Source organism: Coturnix japonica, chromosome 7 (assembly GCF_001577835.2).
Source record: "Coturnix japonica isolate 7356 chromosome 7, Coturnix japonica 2.1, whole genome shotgun sequence".
In the NCBI taxonomy this organism is placed as follows: Eukaryota; Metazoa; Chordata; class Aves; order Galliformes; family Phasianidae; genus Coturnix; species Coturnix japonica.
In genome coordinates, this window is record NC_029522.1 from 12,583,841 (window position 1) to 12,599,687 (window position 15,847).

The 15,847-nt window shown below is 35.8% G+C and overlaps 1 protein-coding gene across 1 annotated transcript in view; it reads left to right on the forward strand.

Moving 5' to 3' along the window:
• The window catches only part of CERKL (ceramide kinase like), a 48,019-nt gene that overhangs the window by 27,325 nt on the left and 4,847 nt on the right, over positions 1-15,847 (forward strand). The window contains exons 3-10 of the mRNA XM_015868324.2: positions 717-848; positions 4,215-4,278; positions 7,056-7,198; positions 12,620-12,694; positions 14,014-14,191; positions 14,426-14,494; positions 14,868-14,896; positions 14,980-15,088. Of these exons, the coding sequence (XP_015723810.1) occupies positions 717-848; positions 4,215-4,278; positions 7,056-7,198; positions 12,620-12,694; positions 14,014-14,191; positions 14,426-14,494; positions 14,868-14,896; positions 14,980-15,088 (799 nt within the window). The remainder of the gene's footprint in view (positions 1-716; positions 849-4,214; positions 4,279-7,055; positions 7,199-12,619; positions 12,695-14,013; positions 14,192-14,425; positions 14,495-14,867; positions 14,897-14,979; positions 15,089-15,847) is intronic.

The window sequence follows — 15,847 nt, forward strand, 5'->3', positions numbered from 1 at the left end:
GTTACTGTTTTTTATTGCTTATTGAATATGAACTATTTGCTATTCATAGAAAAAGCACATAGCAGGCAATAAAGTTACTTCTCGATGCTATTTCATTGGTTCAGTGTGCAGGATTGAGTGTTGTTTGCATCGCAGTGTTTTTCAGCATTGTCGGCTCAGAGCTACTTTGAAGACCTAAATATAACAACAACAACAAAGATAATTCCTAGATTTCTGGATGGATCTTACCAGGTTATCTATTTCTTGACATTTCTTCTTCCCTCTCAAGATGCATTGCATTGCCAGAAACAACAGAATCAAATTGTCCTGCTATTTTGTTAGATCTTACTGTCATATGCCTGCTTGCAGTGTTTCACATCGTATTCCAAAAAGAAAATGTTTTGATACTTTGATTTGTTACCTTATCCTATAGTTTCTGCACACTCATTCTGCTCCTGTATCAAGGTTTATCTAAGCTACCACACATAGCTTTTTTCATTCTTACTCTAAAATGTTTCAACAATTGTGACATGTTTCCACTGTGATTAACTTTATGTAAAAAAGTAATCGGTAATGTAATTTTGATACAATAGCACATATTCAGAAGAAACAGAGACTCTTTAATGCTATAATTATTGTATTGAAGTACTGTATTTCTTCGAGTATTAAAAGTTCATTTAAGCTGTTGGAATAGCTGGATGGTGTGTAATGGTAAATGCATTGTGTTTTCGTTTTAGGTTTTCAAAATAGGCCAAAGTCCTTGAAAGTATTTGTTAATCCAAGCAGTCACAAAAGAGAAGCTATTCATATTTATTATGAGAAAGTGTCACCGCTTTTTAAACTTGCTGATATAAAAACTGATGTCACAGGTAAGTTGCATCAGAAGAATAGTTTAATCTTTTTTGAAACTACTGCTTTAAGCTTGTAGGGCAGTTTGAATACTTACTGGTTCTGCCTACAAGTAGTGCATGTGTAATTCTAGTTAATACAATGCAATTTATTTTGTCATCAAAAGTATTTCAGTGTTTCTGTTCTTCATTGAACAGTTTTCCCTCTGTAGTTATCCATACCAATAATATAACTTTCATATTTCTAGGCCAAATGTTGAAAAAAAGAAAACAAGCACTTAATGTCTGATGTTCTTATATGTATCTGTTAATATTTCGTCCTGTGTTCTGATAAACATGACCGTAAATATTACCTCTTTTCTGAGAACATCTATTGGTTGGACATCATGAAAGAGAGTGCTAATGGGAAGAACACATTATCTCTGGATTCTGACTGAGTTTGGGGGATGACTTAGAAGAACAAGTGATTAAGTTCTAGCATGACAATGGCAGTTCTCACTAGGCACAGCTGGCTGTCTGGAGAACAAAAGATAAAAGTTTAAGGTTGATGCTGCCTTCTGCTTGACACTGGACAGTGGGTCTCCAATAACAGGTTTGGATTTCAAGCTCCAAATTCTGCCAGGGTTATGCATTATGTCCTCACATCTTTCACTGAATTTGCCCTTTGGCTGTTCTATTTCATTGACTTCCTGTAAGGAACTGAACAGACTTTAATAAAGGAGTAAAACTGTAATGATCTCAGCGCTTCTGCCCCATTCTGTGAAGTAACTGAAACTTCTGCTGCATCAGATTTGGTCCCCCCAGACATCCAAGTTTTCAGAGAAATGGTCTTAGTATTATCCATTGCTAATAATGTTACATTCATAGCATTATAACTTCTTTAGTTATGCATTTCAAATACACATAAAGTGTAAACTCTTGTGCAAAATGTTTTAATACCAGAAAGTCTTTTTTTCTTGCGTTTGTTGTAATTAGTTTGCAAAATGATTGGTTCCAGCTGAAAGACACTGTTTAACTTGCAGTTGTTGCCTAAACGTTTTATGAAATCATGGCTAGTTCAAGTTACAGGCCAAAAAGCACTCAGAACAAATCTGATTTAGGTATAGGAATAAAATTAATATAATAAGACAATAATGTGATAAGTGTTTGTATGAGATGGATCTTGCTAATTTATGATCGGTATCGACATGGTTTTTAAATTATTTAGTCCACGTTTTAAAAGAAAATCAATTGAACTGTGAAATAGAATTTTCTTTTACAACTACATAGTGATACGTGGCAACTACGTCATGTTGTTCAATTAGCGAGTACTTCATTTTAAGCAATTATTGAAGTAAAATCAACCTTTGGAATTTTTCCCTTCTGCTGGTTGTTGTTTATTTTTACTGTGAAGGTAACCTCATTTGTTCAACTCTGCTGAAGGCAGCATTATCATTCACTTGTATGAAATTACATTTTTGGCTGAAATCCTAAAGTCGAACTAATAAGCCAAATTTGTTTCAAGTTTTATAGATTAATTCACATAATTTAATATAAGCTGCGAATATCTTTCTTTGTGATTTTAAAAGTATTTTTCCTAATTGAATAGAAACAGTTGAAAATTTAATTTTGATTATTTTTATTTAAATTCTGAAAAAAAACCCACCCTGCTGTTGTTAGCCAGATAAATGTGAAATTGCTTATCCTTTAAAATAAAGCTATTTTGGCAATAACCGAGTGCTAAAGTGCTTATTAGCTGCCTAACGCTCCTCCTACAGGCGAAAGGAGAAAACTGCATTAGTGTTTTAAATGCTGGTAAATAATTAGGAGCTAAGTATTAAGGAAAAAGAGGCAAATGAAAGAAGAAAAGAAATGGAAAAAGGGGCTGAGTGAAAATTCTGTTCTCTGGTACCACTTGCTTGAAAAAAAAAAAAAAAAAGCCAACCCAAAACTCAGAGGGCAATAATTACATGCTTGAAAGCTTCTGTACAATTTTGATACTGAAGATAGTTTTTACTTTTAGTCTTCATGTCTACACTGATTTAAAGTCTAAAATTTATTGAGGGAAAATGTTAATGTAAGTTTGAGTCTCTGAAGTGATTCACTGTACACAGACAATATAAGACTGAAAGGCTACTTAAAACATCAACAAAGCAGCAACAACAAATTTGGACAATGAAATGCTGAACAAGAGACCTCTTCATCCCATCTCATGTTTTGGTAGTTGGCTCTTGGTGTTGCTGTTCAGTGTTTTTAATTCCTACACAATCAACCATGCCAGGGCTTATTTTTCACTGTCACTTGATACTAGAATGAAGTGTCCATTTGTTTTTGTTTTTAAATTTGGAAGTTGTATGCTGACAGACAGTTTTTAGTGCGTAGTGTAAAGATTTTATCACTTTTTAAAAATTATTTTGTTGTTGTTGTTTGCCTTTAAAAGAATGAGTTGTGCACACTGTGTATAAACAGGAGTATTTTCAACTTTTTTATGCAGCATTTGAGCAGTCTGCAGAAACAGTACACTATAACATGTACTGATACAGAATGATTGTTTTAGACACCAAGACTAATAATTTTAACAGTATTTAGAAACACTGGAGAAAAGCTTTGAACTATGCTAGCACCAGGGACAGACAAGCATAAAAGATTAATGTAATTTTGCATATAATGATGCACATTCTTACACAAAAAATCCATCTGCAAGTGTCATGTCAGTCAGCAACAATCTTTGATGGGTGGGTGCAGCTGGGCTGTCTCTTCTGGCAAAGCTGGCCTGGAAAATGCTAAATGTAGTTATGATGCTTGGTGCCATCTGTAGTATGCCAGTTTATCCTGTCTTCACTGGCATTTACGGTACAGTGTGGGGCATCAGCAAACACAGAGACATCAATGTAGACTGACAGATTCATTTCCTCCAGAGGCTATGAACTCTGGTGCATACTTGTGCCACCTTCCTCTGTGTGTTATATTCTGTTGTCACTGGTATTTGGCTTGATTTCATATTTCTGTATGTAACTCCTGATATTTTTCATCTAGCAATTTGCATATCCTAACACAAAGGCAATTAAAGGTGATTGATACTGAAATAATTCAGTCTTAACTGAGGGTATGCTCACATTTTCCTGAAGTTTACTAACTGTACCAATGCTACAAGTTCCATTTTGTTGCAACAAACATCTTCTCTAATTCTCTGAATTTAAATGCTCTGAATAGTCATGTACCTGATGCAGGCTGAGTTTTGATGTCTTGCCCTTTTGCTAGTGTAATTGCACAACTTACATCATAATTGTAATGCTTTAATGATCAAAAATATGTTCTGTACTGAATTAATGTATGTTTCTTATGCTAGAGGTGAAAAAAATCAATTTATCCAATCTTCTGAAAATTGAGTAATGTTGTTTTCCACAGTAACTGAATATGAAGGACATGCGCTGTCAGTACTTAAAGAATGTGAACTCCAGGCATTTGATGGGTAAGTCAGTTAGGGTCTGTGAACACTAGTAAACCTTGTAGCACTTGTTTTTATTTGTATTCCATCCAGCGTCTGCCAAGTGGTATTTTATGAGTTACTCTGTTTCTGATATATATTCAGACTGAGAAAATCAATTCTCTTTAGATTCTTCATTTTTTATTACTTCCTGTCAACAGGTCTGTATTTTAATTCATGAATAATGACAAATAAGCATAAAGCTTTGTTGGGCAAAGTCACTGGAGTGCTTTTATAAGGCTTCATTCTAGAAGCCAGGTGAAAAAGGAAATAGAACAGATAAAGTTGGAAAAAATACTATGATGCAAGGATGTCTGATTTGAACAGATCCCTGTCCTTCCTAAGTGATAATGGCTTGGTTTTAGGGAATATTAATGTTAAGAGTAATTCTTTCCATCCTTTTAGCAGTTCTGGCAGCCACCTAATGTCTGTTTGCTGTTTCCATTAAGTTTTACCCAGTTATTGAGCAGTGTTGCTCATTATTTGGTAGACTCCAGTCTCTCCAGTTTTACTTTTGCTTCCTGTTCAGTTTTGTTCAAGTTAGCTACCATGTTGCTTGGTTGCCTGTTTACAAAGCAGAACAGCACTTCTGTTCCTCAAAGACCCAACATTGCTTTATTCGTTGGAGTAAGCAAGCAGTATAGTAAAGTGCAATTTATTACCTTGAATTTCTCTCAAAAAGTGTTATTTTTCCTTACATGTTAAACAGTAAATTAGGTAATTTGGAAATTTTCCACCTACAGTAGGGTTTTAGTCCTGTGCTTTAATTCTTTGTCAGAGCTGGTCTTGACTGTGTTCTATTTCATTTATTTTCCCTTATTTCTCTGGCTCCCATGCTGTTCTGCAACATCACGGGTGCATGTCAAGCATCTTGCATATGACTTCACCTCTTTTTCTATCCACTTTCGTTTTTCTTATCCACACCAGAAATTACCCAAGTTGGCTGTGTGTTTTTTCCCTGTTCTGGGGCTAAGCCATGGTTAAGGAGTGTGTGTATCACAAACACACACTGCTTCTGAGCTGTATTCTCTTGTTTGTTCTGTAAGATAAATGAAAGGTATATGCAAGTATTTCTTCCCTAATCAGGAGCCTATACTGTGGCTTTTATTTAGAGTAGCTAGAGTTAGTCAGACTTTAGGGAACAGATGACTGAGAAACTTGTGTCTGATGATTAGACAGATGTTTTTTTTTCTCTAAGAAGCCACCTTTGTGGTCTTAGTCAAATCTGTTTGCTCAAGGCTTTCCACTCCTTATGCATAACAAGTTCTTGCTGATTAGATTTGAAATCCCTGGTGTCTGATGCCATCTCTGTTTCTGGCCAAAAGGGAAACTGTTGAGGACTAACATGAATTAAAAGAATAAAGTTAGCTATGTTTATTTCTGGTTGATATTTTTTGGATCCTTTGTTTATAATAACAATGCAGACCCCCCAAATCAGAAGAATATGTGTCTGTTTTCAATAGTGCTAATACCTAGAATCTGCATTTAAGTCCCTCGAGGTTTATCACACTCCAAAGATAACTCCCTGGAGACTTTCGAGACCAGGCTGGCCTAGGCTCCAAACAACATGATCTAGTTGTGCATATTCCTGTTCATCGTATGGGAGCTGGACTAGATGGCCTTTAAAGATCCTTTCCAACTCTAAGGATTCTATGATTCCATCAAACTAATAAAAAATGAAGTTAAAATCTGACTCCCGATTGCACATTGCAGGAGAACAGAATCCAAATGTTTCTTTTTTGGTGTGAGCATTTTTTAGTTAGGAGGGAGAAATATTCTTACCAACTTAGAAATTAAGATGTAGAAAGAAAATAAAGACAGGAAATGAAGAGATTAGATGATTTAATTTAAGCACTTACTTATATCATGAATATATATTTTTAAAAGTGGACCATTTTTATCTGGCTGAGTTTTTGGACATATTTTCACAACTGCAACCATATGGACATATGATAAATCAGTTTAAATAAGCACCTCCTACAGTAAACCTGACTTACCTATATTGTAAACATATGGAGTGTTATATTACTTTTTTTTTTTCCCTTGTAGAATGTGTACCTTAAAAACCTTCAACTTTCAAATATGCTTATTTGAAGAATTGTGTTCATATTTACCTAAAATAAATAAACAAAACAAAAAGTGACAACAACAATGGGCAGTTGCTGTAACAGAGCTTTTATAGACAAATACATCCTTTATAACCACAGCAGGTGGGAGTTTAATTACATGCTCCAGAAGCAGTGATTAAGTACCTTCATGCAAAGGATTGCTGGTATGAGGTTTTTATGCTTTCCTAAATCCCTCCACTTTCTGCATAGTGTGTGGGATTAGCTGTTTTCAAGTATTTTTAGTTTAATATTTGATTAGTTTTTATTATAATGGCAATTAAAAACCAGCAGAATGCTTATGGTGGTCAGTATTGAAAGATTTGGAGAGCTTTTTCTCTGAAGTGCTTGCACATGTGCTCGAGTCCTCCCCCTGCTTGGTTCTGTGGCTCCAGTGCTATAAGGTGAGGTATGAGTTAGAAGTTAAGTATAGTTATTCCTACTCAGAGAGAAGGAAGCAGAAACAAGGATACTTATATCTTGTTACTTGGTATGCACTTATCTGACAGTAATGCTTTAACTGTTCCTAAAGGAAGAATGGATTTCAGCTGCTTGGAGTACCATTGCATTGATGTGGTGTGTTACCTGCGTTCTTCTGCTTTGCTCAATTATGGAATGGTTTCTTTTGAACTTTTAAGCATTTTTGTTTTTTAATAGGGTAGTTTGTGTTGGTGGAGATGGATTTGTCAGTGAAGTTGCTCATGGTCTACTACTTAAAGCCCAGATTGATGCTGGAAAAAGCACAGACTACATAGCGGTGCCTGTCAGAGCATCAGTCCCTCTTGGAGTGATACCAGCAGGTGAGACTAAACAGCACTGTTACATTTTGTGAGTGATTTGTTCTAGGTCCCTTTGGCATGTTTTGTAGGTTTGGCTACTAAAGGCAGTTCTTGGTAATAAAGCTTCAGTTACTTAAGGGAGCTATTGAATAAATGACCTAAATTAGTGATTTAGATTGATTACAAATCACTGGATTTTAAATCATTATGATAATTTATAGTAATGGCACAGATGATCTCTTTGCCTAAAGGAAGCAGCTCTGGAGGAAGAAAACTGAAATTGTCTTCAAATGATCCATGCGAAGATCCTGTTTTGCACTTATTTGCCAACTGAAATGATGTCAAATGCAAACTTTGTTTTTTAGAACATCCTTAACACCAGCCATGGTGTTTTTTCCTTCTCTCCAATTTTCTTGGCAGATTCTCAGTTGGATTCATGCTTAGGGTCTATTTTTATAATGGTGTACCAGGAATATATATTGCAAATGATATTAAAAAAAAAAATACTGTGTACAGAAAACTGCTTTATCTCTCCTTCAGTTCTACAGATCTGAGTCTTGGAAGTGCATTGGCAGAAGATGCAGTGGTTTCAGAAATGTTGCAAGGGGATTTAAGGATAGCAATCTGAACATCACCTGTCAATTAAGGCTGTATGTGTGTCTAGGTGGTGGCAGGGTGGAACCTCTCCAGTGCCTTTTTCTGTGCTTTCTGACTGTGAGCAAGTTGCTGTGCCTCAGCACCAGTGCTTCCTCTCTTCAGTTTGTCAGCAGAAGAATGTCATGAAAGGATACTAAAACCTGAGAGAGTGCTACACAGACTGCTGTAGGCTTCCTTAAAAGAGACTGGGATCAGTTTATACAGTGAATGTGTGAGAAACTTCTTAATGGTTTCCTAAGTATCTTCCTTTATTTCAATGGTGTTTATATTTCAAAAAGTAGTCAGGAAATATGTAAGTGTGATACTTGGGCACATAAAGATGTACCTCAGTGGCCTTTCCACCTGTAATTTCATTGAACCAATTATTAGGATTTTCTGGCTGAGCAGGAATAGAAAAATGTTGTGGGGTTCATAGGAAAGAAATGAAGATGATCAAGGGTCAGGAGCACCTCTCCTATGTAGAAAGGCTGGGGAAGTTGGGCTTGTTTAGCTTGGAGAAGAGGAGGCTCTGGGAAAACCTCATTGTGGCTGTCCGGTACTTGATGGGAGCTTATAGTCAGAAGGGGGACCAATTTTTTATATGATTTGTCAGCGATAGGACAAAGGGGAATGGCTTTAAGAGTGAAGATATTTAGGTTAGATATTAGGCAGAAGATCTTTACTCAGAGGGCATGAGGCACTGGCACAGGCTGCTCAGGAAAACCATGGATGCTCTATCCCTGAAGGTCCTATGCTGTTCTTTGATTCTGCGGGATTGCATTCTCTGAATGGATTAAGATCTGGGTTTGGTGTGTTGTCAGTAGATAGAACAGCATGTTGAAGTTCTGGTCCACCTGATGGGGAGAAGCTGATTTTGAAACTCCCTCCCTTCTGGGCAGACAGATCTGATGGGAGCTTACTTTTGGCAGAGCACCATAGCCATAGCTCCCAAGCTGCCTTCCTGTGGTCCCAGCCGGAGGGGTGATGTAGGGTGGCCTGTGGTGGTCCCACCAGCCATGAGCAAGGGCTTGTTGCTATGGGAACTGCAGCTGAGGGGCTGCACAGGGAGCAGGAGGACATGGAAAGTGATCCTGATGTGATGAGCAGGAGTCAATCTGTATCCAATAGCTGCGAGCCTTTTGGTCCTAAGTGGTTCATTTGAATGAATTCATGGTTTCCAATTAATTTGTAAAATAAAATATTACTGAGGGACTGTTAATTTCTATGATATTTCAGGCAAAGAACCAAAATGTTGGTGCTGTTTTCATCAGAATTTTAGCTATGCTTGACTAGGAAGTCATTACATCACATTTATCTGTTTGGATGGGGGAGGCATTAACAGCCTCATGAATATTCATGTTGTCTGGTTAATTAAGTTAATTGTACTGCAGAAGTGCTTGCACTTCCAAGGACAATTTTTTCTCTACAGTTTCTGTTTGGTACTTCCATCAGTCATTTTTTACGTGACCTGCAGATACTTAATCCTTACCATGATGCTTTTGTGCATTTTGTAGAATGGAGGTTGTACAAAGTTGTTGGCAATGTCAGGAAACAGGGTGAATATTTAGAACAGGATTATGGTTTTGGAATAATAAAATCTATTTTTGTTTCCATTAAAAAATGTGTCTGACAGAGATGCTGGAGTTGTATGGTCAAAAACTTTTAAGCTGATTTATAGTAAACCGAGTAGTTGGAGTGAGACCTAAAAATGTCTCTATGGCGAGGTCAAGTCCCAATACATGAGCATCGAAGGTTGTTATTAGACTCTGCAGTGTAGTATAATAGTGTTCAGGGGAACCATCTTGTTAAAGGTAAGTAAAATTCCAAGCTTATGTAGGGTAAAAAAGGGGCTTAGGTGACTTGAAAAGATTAATCATGGCATTAAAGCCACTATTATTTAATCACTATTTAAGTGAGCAAAGTTTTCATCCTAACGTTTTTCTTTGTATAATAACTTTGATTGTTTTCTCTTTGTTGGTATAAGCTTTCTTTGTGTCATCTTCTTTGTACAGGACCTAGATAAGGGGATGCTTAATTCAATCAATTTTAGGGTCAAAATGCTGCTAGGTGTGTATTAAGGGTTATTTTTGGAAAAGGTGTTGGTTTTTCCTACTGCTCAACTATGAACATTCAGGATCTGTAGCTCATGGAAGGGCTTAGTTGCATGCAGTACTTACATTTTTGAACACAGGCAGAGCTTGCTTTCTCAGTAGTCAGGAGCAGTGGGGTTTTGGCTTGTTTACTTCTGCATATTTTAATGAGTTCCACAGATTTAAGACAAGAATGCAATTATCTGTGCTATTCTGTTTAGTAGGAATGAGATTTAACTCTCATTAAAGTCAGCATGAAAATTGGTATTGATTTCAGCCCTGGCCATTTGTTATCTTGCTGCCATATGTATTGATGAATTACTCTTACTTAAATGAAGAATTCCAGCTCAAGAGGTACAAAACCAATCTTCTGAAGTTTATTCTACCATGTGCCCTTCTGTTAGCTTGATCTTCAATGACATAGAAACTCTATATTTATCAGAATAACTTTGCATAACTTGGAAAGATCTGCTGCTTTGGGGTGATTTCCTTTGTTTTTATCCCAATTAGAAAGTGCATTTTTTTTTATTTTTTTTTCCTCTCAAAAAGTGGCTTCCACAAATGTCATATACACTTTCAAAAACAAAAAAATGATCCAAGGAAATATCTCTGAATGCTTTGACCTTCTATTTGAGCTTCACTGACTAAACAGAAATGGTTGAATCTAGAGTCTAAATGTTGGAAATCATTCAAACATGTAATGCTGTAAGCACGGACTTGTACAGTTCTCTGAAGAGTAACATTTTAGGTCAAACTTCTCTTTTTACCCCCAAATTTTCTCTATGGAACTATATTATATGTTCATTGAAGTGATAAACATTGCTGATTTGAATATTAAACTGCATCTAGAGTTACAACTTTGCCTTTGCTTTTGTACCGAATGAAAAGTTCAAATCGCTTTTCATTGAGTTATTGGGTACAAATTGTTGGAGATTACTTACATTGTAGTTTACGTAATAAAATACACTTCCCTGTACTGTATGTAGAGAAAAATTCTTTGAGAGGAAAAAAAAAAAAAAGCTAAGAAAGCTAAGATTGAAATTCTTGGTTTCTTCTTCTCTCAAAGTGCTTCATAATCCCAATTTGCTGGGCATATTTAAATATATTCTTTAGGAAAAGGAAAAATAAACTAGTATTATAGTCACCTCAAAACTCTGAGAAATATGTGAATTAAATTACATTTCTGTTTGAATTGTTCAGTGAATAAAACTGCACATAATCAGATTACATCCTCAGTTGTAGTCGAAGAAAACTTCAAAAAATATCTGTTATGTTGATGTATGTGCCTCATTTACTCACTCACCTTACCCTGAGGCCCTTACTCAGAGCTTCTCTCTCTGACATTGTGAAGGCTTTCCATGAGGCTCTGAGTACTCTGGTTGCTTCCAGAGACTAAGGTGACCTAACACATCCCCTGTGAGATGCTTCTTATTCAGAGAAATTACTGGGAAAACAAAATATCAAAGCATGTACTACTGAATAAGAATGGCAAGATGCCTTTAGAGCTACAGAACTATGTACATCAGTCTTGCTGTATTTGGTGCGATTTTCTACCACTGAAGTGACATCAAAGATTGCAAACCTTTGAGATGAACATAATTTTTCAGTCTGGTATATAATGTTTTTAAAGTGCTTATTGAGATAGTGAGTGCCTCTTATTTGAAATATGATGATCTCTTCCCTTTCCTTGCTTCTCTCTCCCCACTGTTGACAGAGGAATTTAAATGCATCCATAAAATTGAAGGCAAATTTATCAACCAGAGTTGTCTATTGCTGCTGTAGCATATTAAATAATTCAAGCAACAAGAAAATGATTTGAAAATTCAAGTAAGTGAACTTATTCCTTTATGGGATGTTAGGTTCTAAATTGATCATTTGCAATTTTTGTAATTTGAATTAATCTGTTCTTGAATTACTCATGCCTTACTCAGTGCTATAAAGAAGCTCAATATTCTCTCTGCTTGGCTTCAGGCCCTGGTGTTCTAGTTGTGCAAAATGGAATCTTTTGGCCTTGCTACTTGGCTAACAAAAGCTGTTTTTCAGTCTTTGATGTTCTCCTTATACATAAAACTGACATGCTGTAATAAAAAATATCTGCTGCTACTCCTAAGAATCTAAGATACAGTCTGCAAGGGGAAAGCAGCATTCTGACTAGGTCTTGTAGAATTTTGTCTGGGAAACTTGGTGTTTGCAGTGGCCTGATATCATATTGTTTTATTGTTTTTTTTAGCTTAAAAAAAAACAACCAACCAACCAACCAAAAAAAAAAAAAAACACCCCACAAACCAAAACAACAACAACAAAACCCAACCACAACAAAGCAGCATTCCCTAGATGTACCAGTAGGCAGACCAATCAAAGTAGTATAGTTTTCCCCAGTGTCACACTTCTGTATAAAAAGAAAGTATTTGTAAGGGAGATAGGTTAAAAGCAGCAACGAGAAAGGCAAATATTTGCCTTCAGATTTTATGGTATGTTATCATTGAATGTACAGAGTGGATTTTGTAGATCTCTGGAATGTTGTATGCTTCAAATTTGTGCTATTCAGCGTTTTGCTGTTACTGGGATTGAATAATTTGTGTAGGGGGTTTCTTTTCCTTTGAAAATGTAACAAGCATCTTGGTTTCCTTTTCTAAAAATGTAATGTACATGCCATAAATATATACTTCTTGCTATTCTCCATCTTATTTACAATAGTTTGTGTTTACTTTTGCAGGTACTACTAATATTTTGGCCTACACCCTCTATGGTATCAAACATGCAGTGACTGCAACGCTGCACATCATAATGGGTAAATACTAATAAACACAGTGTCAGTTTTTACATAGTGAAGCAGTGCTTAGAGATTTGCCTTAGCCAATTGGTTAACAAACACCTAGTGTTATGCTACAGCACCATAAACTATTCTGTAAGACTTTTATGTCCAAATGATTCTGTCCTGATTTATGGAGTATGGAATATTCTTTGCGTGTAGCTTATTAACAAAGGCTCATCTTCTGGTAACAAAGACTTGCCATAGAATAATGTCAATTCTAGCATTCATTTCCTCTTGCTGATTTTCTTTTATTGCAAAGAGTAACATTTTCTGGACTACATAGCGTGAACTGTGTTATTCTGTGTGTTATTAGGTGTTGGTTGGTTGCAAACTCATCTGATTAATTTAGTGCACCTGATGGTGACAATAGGAAACACTATGCAGTACTTCCTGCTTGAGAAAGTGGGTAGGATTGGGCTTTTCAGGAAAGTATTGTCATATGTCTGAGAAAGTATTGTTTAGTTCTGTGTACATTGCTTTAAATACAAAACAAAAACACCACACAACAGTTTCCATAAGAAGGCTTTCTTAGAAAAACTGCACTACTTGCCATTCAGTCTGATCTGCACAACAAATGGGGTTTTATACGTGAAAATCTGATTATGCTAAGAGGAACAACTAGCTTGCCTGTGCAAACCCTATTTCCAGGACTTAGGAAGTAGGAAATGCTTAGCTGAACAAGGTCAGTGTTTCACCTAAACTTTTTTTTTTTTAGGATACATTTTATATATATATATAAATATGTGTAACATTTTACAAAAAGAGAATAGTGGGTAAGGAAGCTTCATCCTGAACATGTTTTTTTCTAGACCTTGCAGTCAGCAGTGGAAGATTCCTTTTCCTAGGTAGTAAAGCTTACAGTTTATACACAAAATCTGAAACATTTGTGACCATTTCACCAATTGCTTGTAATGGTGAAACACTTCACTGGAGAAGTTCAGGGGCTCTTAAATACAGGTTTCAAATGTGTTTACATAGCAACTGCACATTTTCTCTGTATAGTAATTGAAAGTCACACTGTGTGCTGCCTGACGGGTTGGATGGATTTTTGCCATAAACATTTTGACATTTTGAAGCTTCCTGAACATTGTTCTCTGAAATGAGTACTTCTCAGTCTTGATTGTATCTGAACTGATTCCAATTTCCGTTAGTAAAACTTGACTTCCTAAAAACTTGACTTCCTAAGGAGAGGAGGTTCTGCAAGTCTTTAATTTAAATCAGGTGAAAAGGAAATAGTAAGTTATATTTGATTTGATGGTAATTGTAATTTCTGATCTTTGTCTTTGATTTTTCAGGTCATATCCAACCAGTAGATGCCTGTACGTTCAGTACTCCAAGCAGGCTTTTGCGTTTTGGGTTCTCAGCTATGTTTGGTTTTGGTGCAAGGACTCTAGCTTTGGCTGAAAAGCACCGTTGGATGCCCTCAAGTCAGCGAAGGGATTTTGCTTTCGTCAAAACACTGGCAGATCTCAAGTATGCCATAAGTTGTTGCATTTTTCTACTATTTCTCATTTTCTTGAGAAATATGCAATAATGAATATGGTAAAATATAGACAACAGTAGTTCAGCTGTCTTATCATCTGTTGGTTGCTAAATTTGTTATATTCAGCATCTCCTTAAAATCACTTTAATTTGAATAAAAGTTTGTCTAGCAGTCAGAAAATTGGATTACAGTAAATATTACACTAAATATAAATACTTTTCCAGGACAGAGAAATGTGAATTATCATTTCTACCTCTACAAATTCCACAGGAAGACTCTTGTGAGAATGGCGGGTAAGTAAAACTGAGTCAAACAATCCCAGTTGTAAGAAAGTATATACTGATGAAGGGGAAATTGTGCAAATTCTGTATTTTGTTCAAATTTAATCATCAGGTTAAACAAAATCTTAAAAAAAAAAAAAAAAGAAAGAAAGAAATTATTTTGACAATCATGAACTTTTACAATTTGTAAAATAGTCCCTCTCTGTCTGTGAGACTACAGAGGGTTTATTACAAAACAGACTTTCTCTTAATATTCCTGTGTTGTTCAATTCCATTATTTCTGTTGTCCAATGAAACACTGTTTTTTTTTCTTTCCAAAGAAATGTTATTTATATGTGATAAACTTATTTTAAAATATTTTTTCTACATGTTTTCACCCTTCTAGAAAGAAGAAAGGGAAAAACAAAAAAAAAGGTGAGCCTTAGCTTTTATGATTATTTAAAAATGAACTGTGAGTGGTTAAATTGGAGTAATATGAATTACTCTGTTATATTTAGGTAGTAAGGATCAATGGCACAAAATTCAGGGTGACTTCCTGAACGTGAGCATTATGGCAATCCCTTGTCTGTGTTCAATGGCACCAAGAGGCTTGGCACCTAATACGAGGTCAGTAGAGGTTTAAAGAATTAGTCACATCTATAAATTCTGACATCTTACCTTAAGACCTGAGCTTTTCCAAGAATACAAGGCTGTGTTTAGGTAGTCTAGACTATGTAGCAAGGGAGGGAGTGTGGACTGCAGCAGACTTGATAATCCCAGGAGTTGTAATCAGTTTTAGGATCAGGCAAATAAGGTCAAGTAGTCTAACTAGAATAATGAGTAGATAATTGCTGTGATTAAATTAGTTGGCAAGTCCAAGTTAAGTAGTAGTCATCGAGCAGTTGTCTGCTGTAGGTTCTGGCTATATGTAGAAACTTCATTCTTAGATTTCTCTTTACTTTTTCAAGTATAAAGGCACAATTTGTCTTCTGCTTTAGAGTCAGGAGCAGTGAAATATGAGTCCTTCTGTCAATAATTGAAATTCATACTTGCTTTTTGCCTTATTTTTTTTTTGCCAAGTTTAGGAAATGCTGTTTTATATTTAGGGCTTTTGAAAATAAATGTGTATGTAATCTGGTTGTTGACACTGATTCAGTTTGCCTTGGCTCAATGTTGAGAGCGTGTTTTCTTGTGCTCAAACAGCTATTGGGTGATGAATCTTTGTAGCTGATATGTTCTGTAAACAATTAAGCAGAATAATAGCAAGTATGAATTTCACAGTTGTATGTGAAATACAGCACTCAAATAAGAATTCAGAAACTTTTTTGTGCATTATAGATTGCTACATATACATTACTACTCATAAAAATTATGGAATGAGTCTGA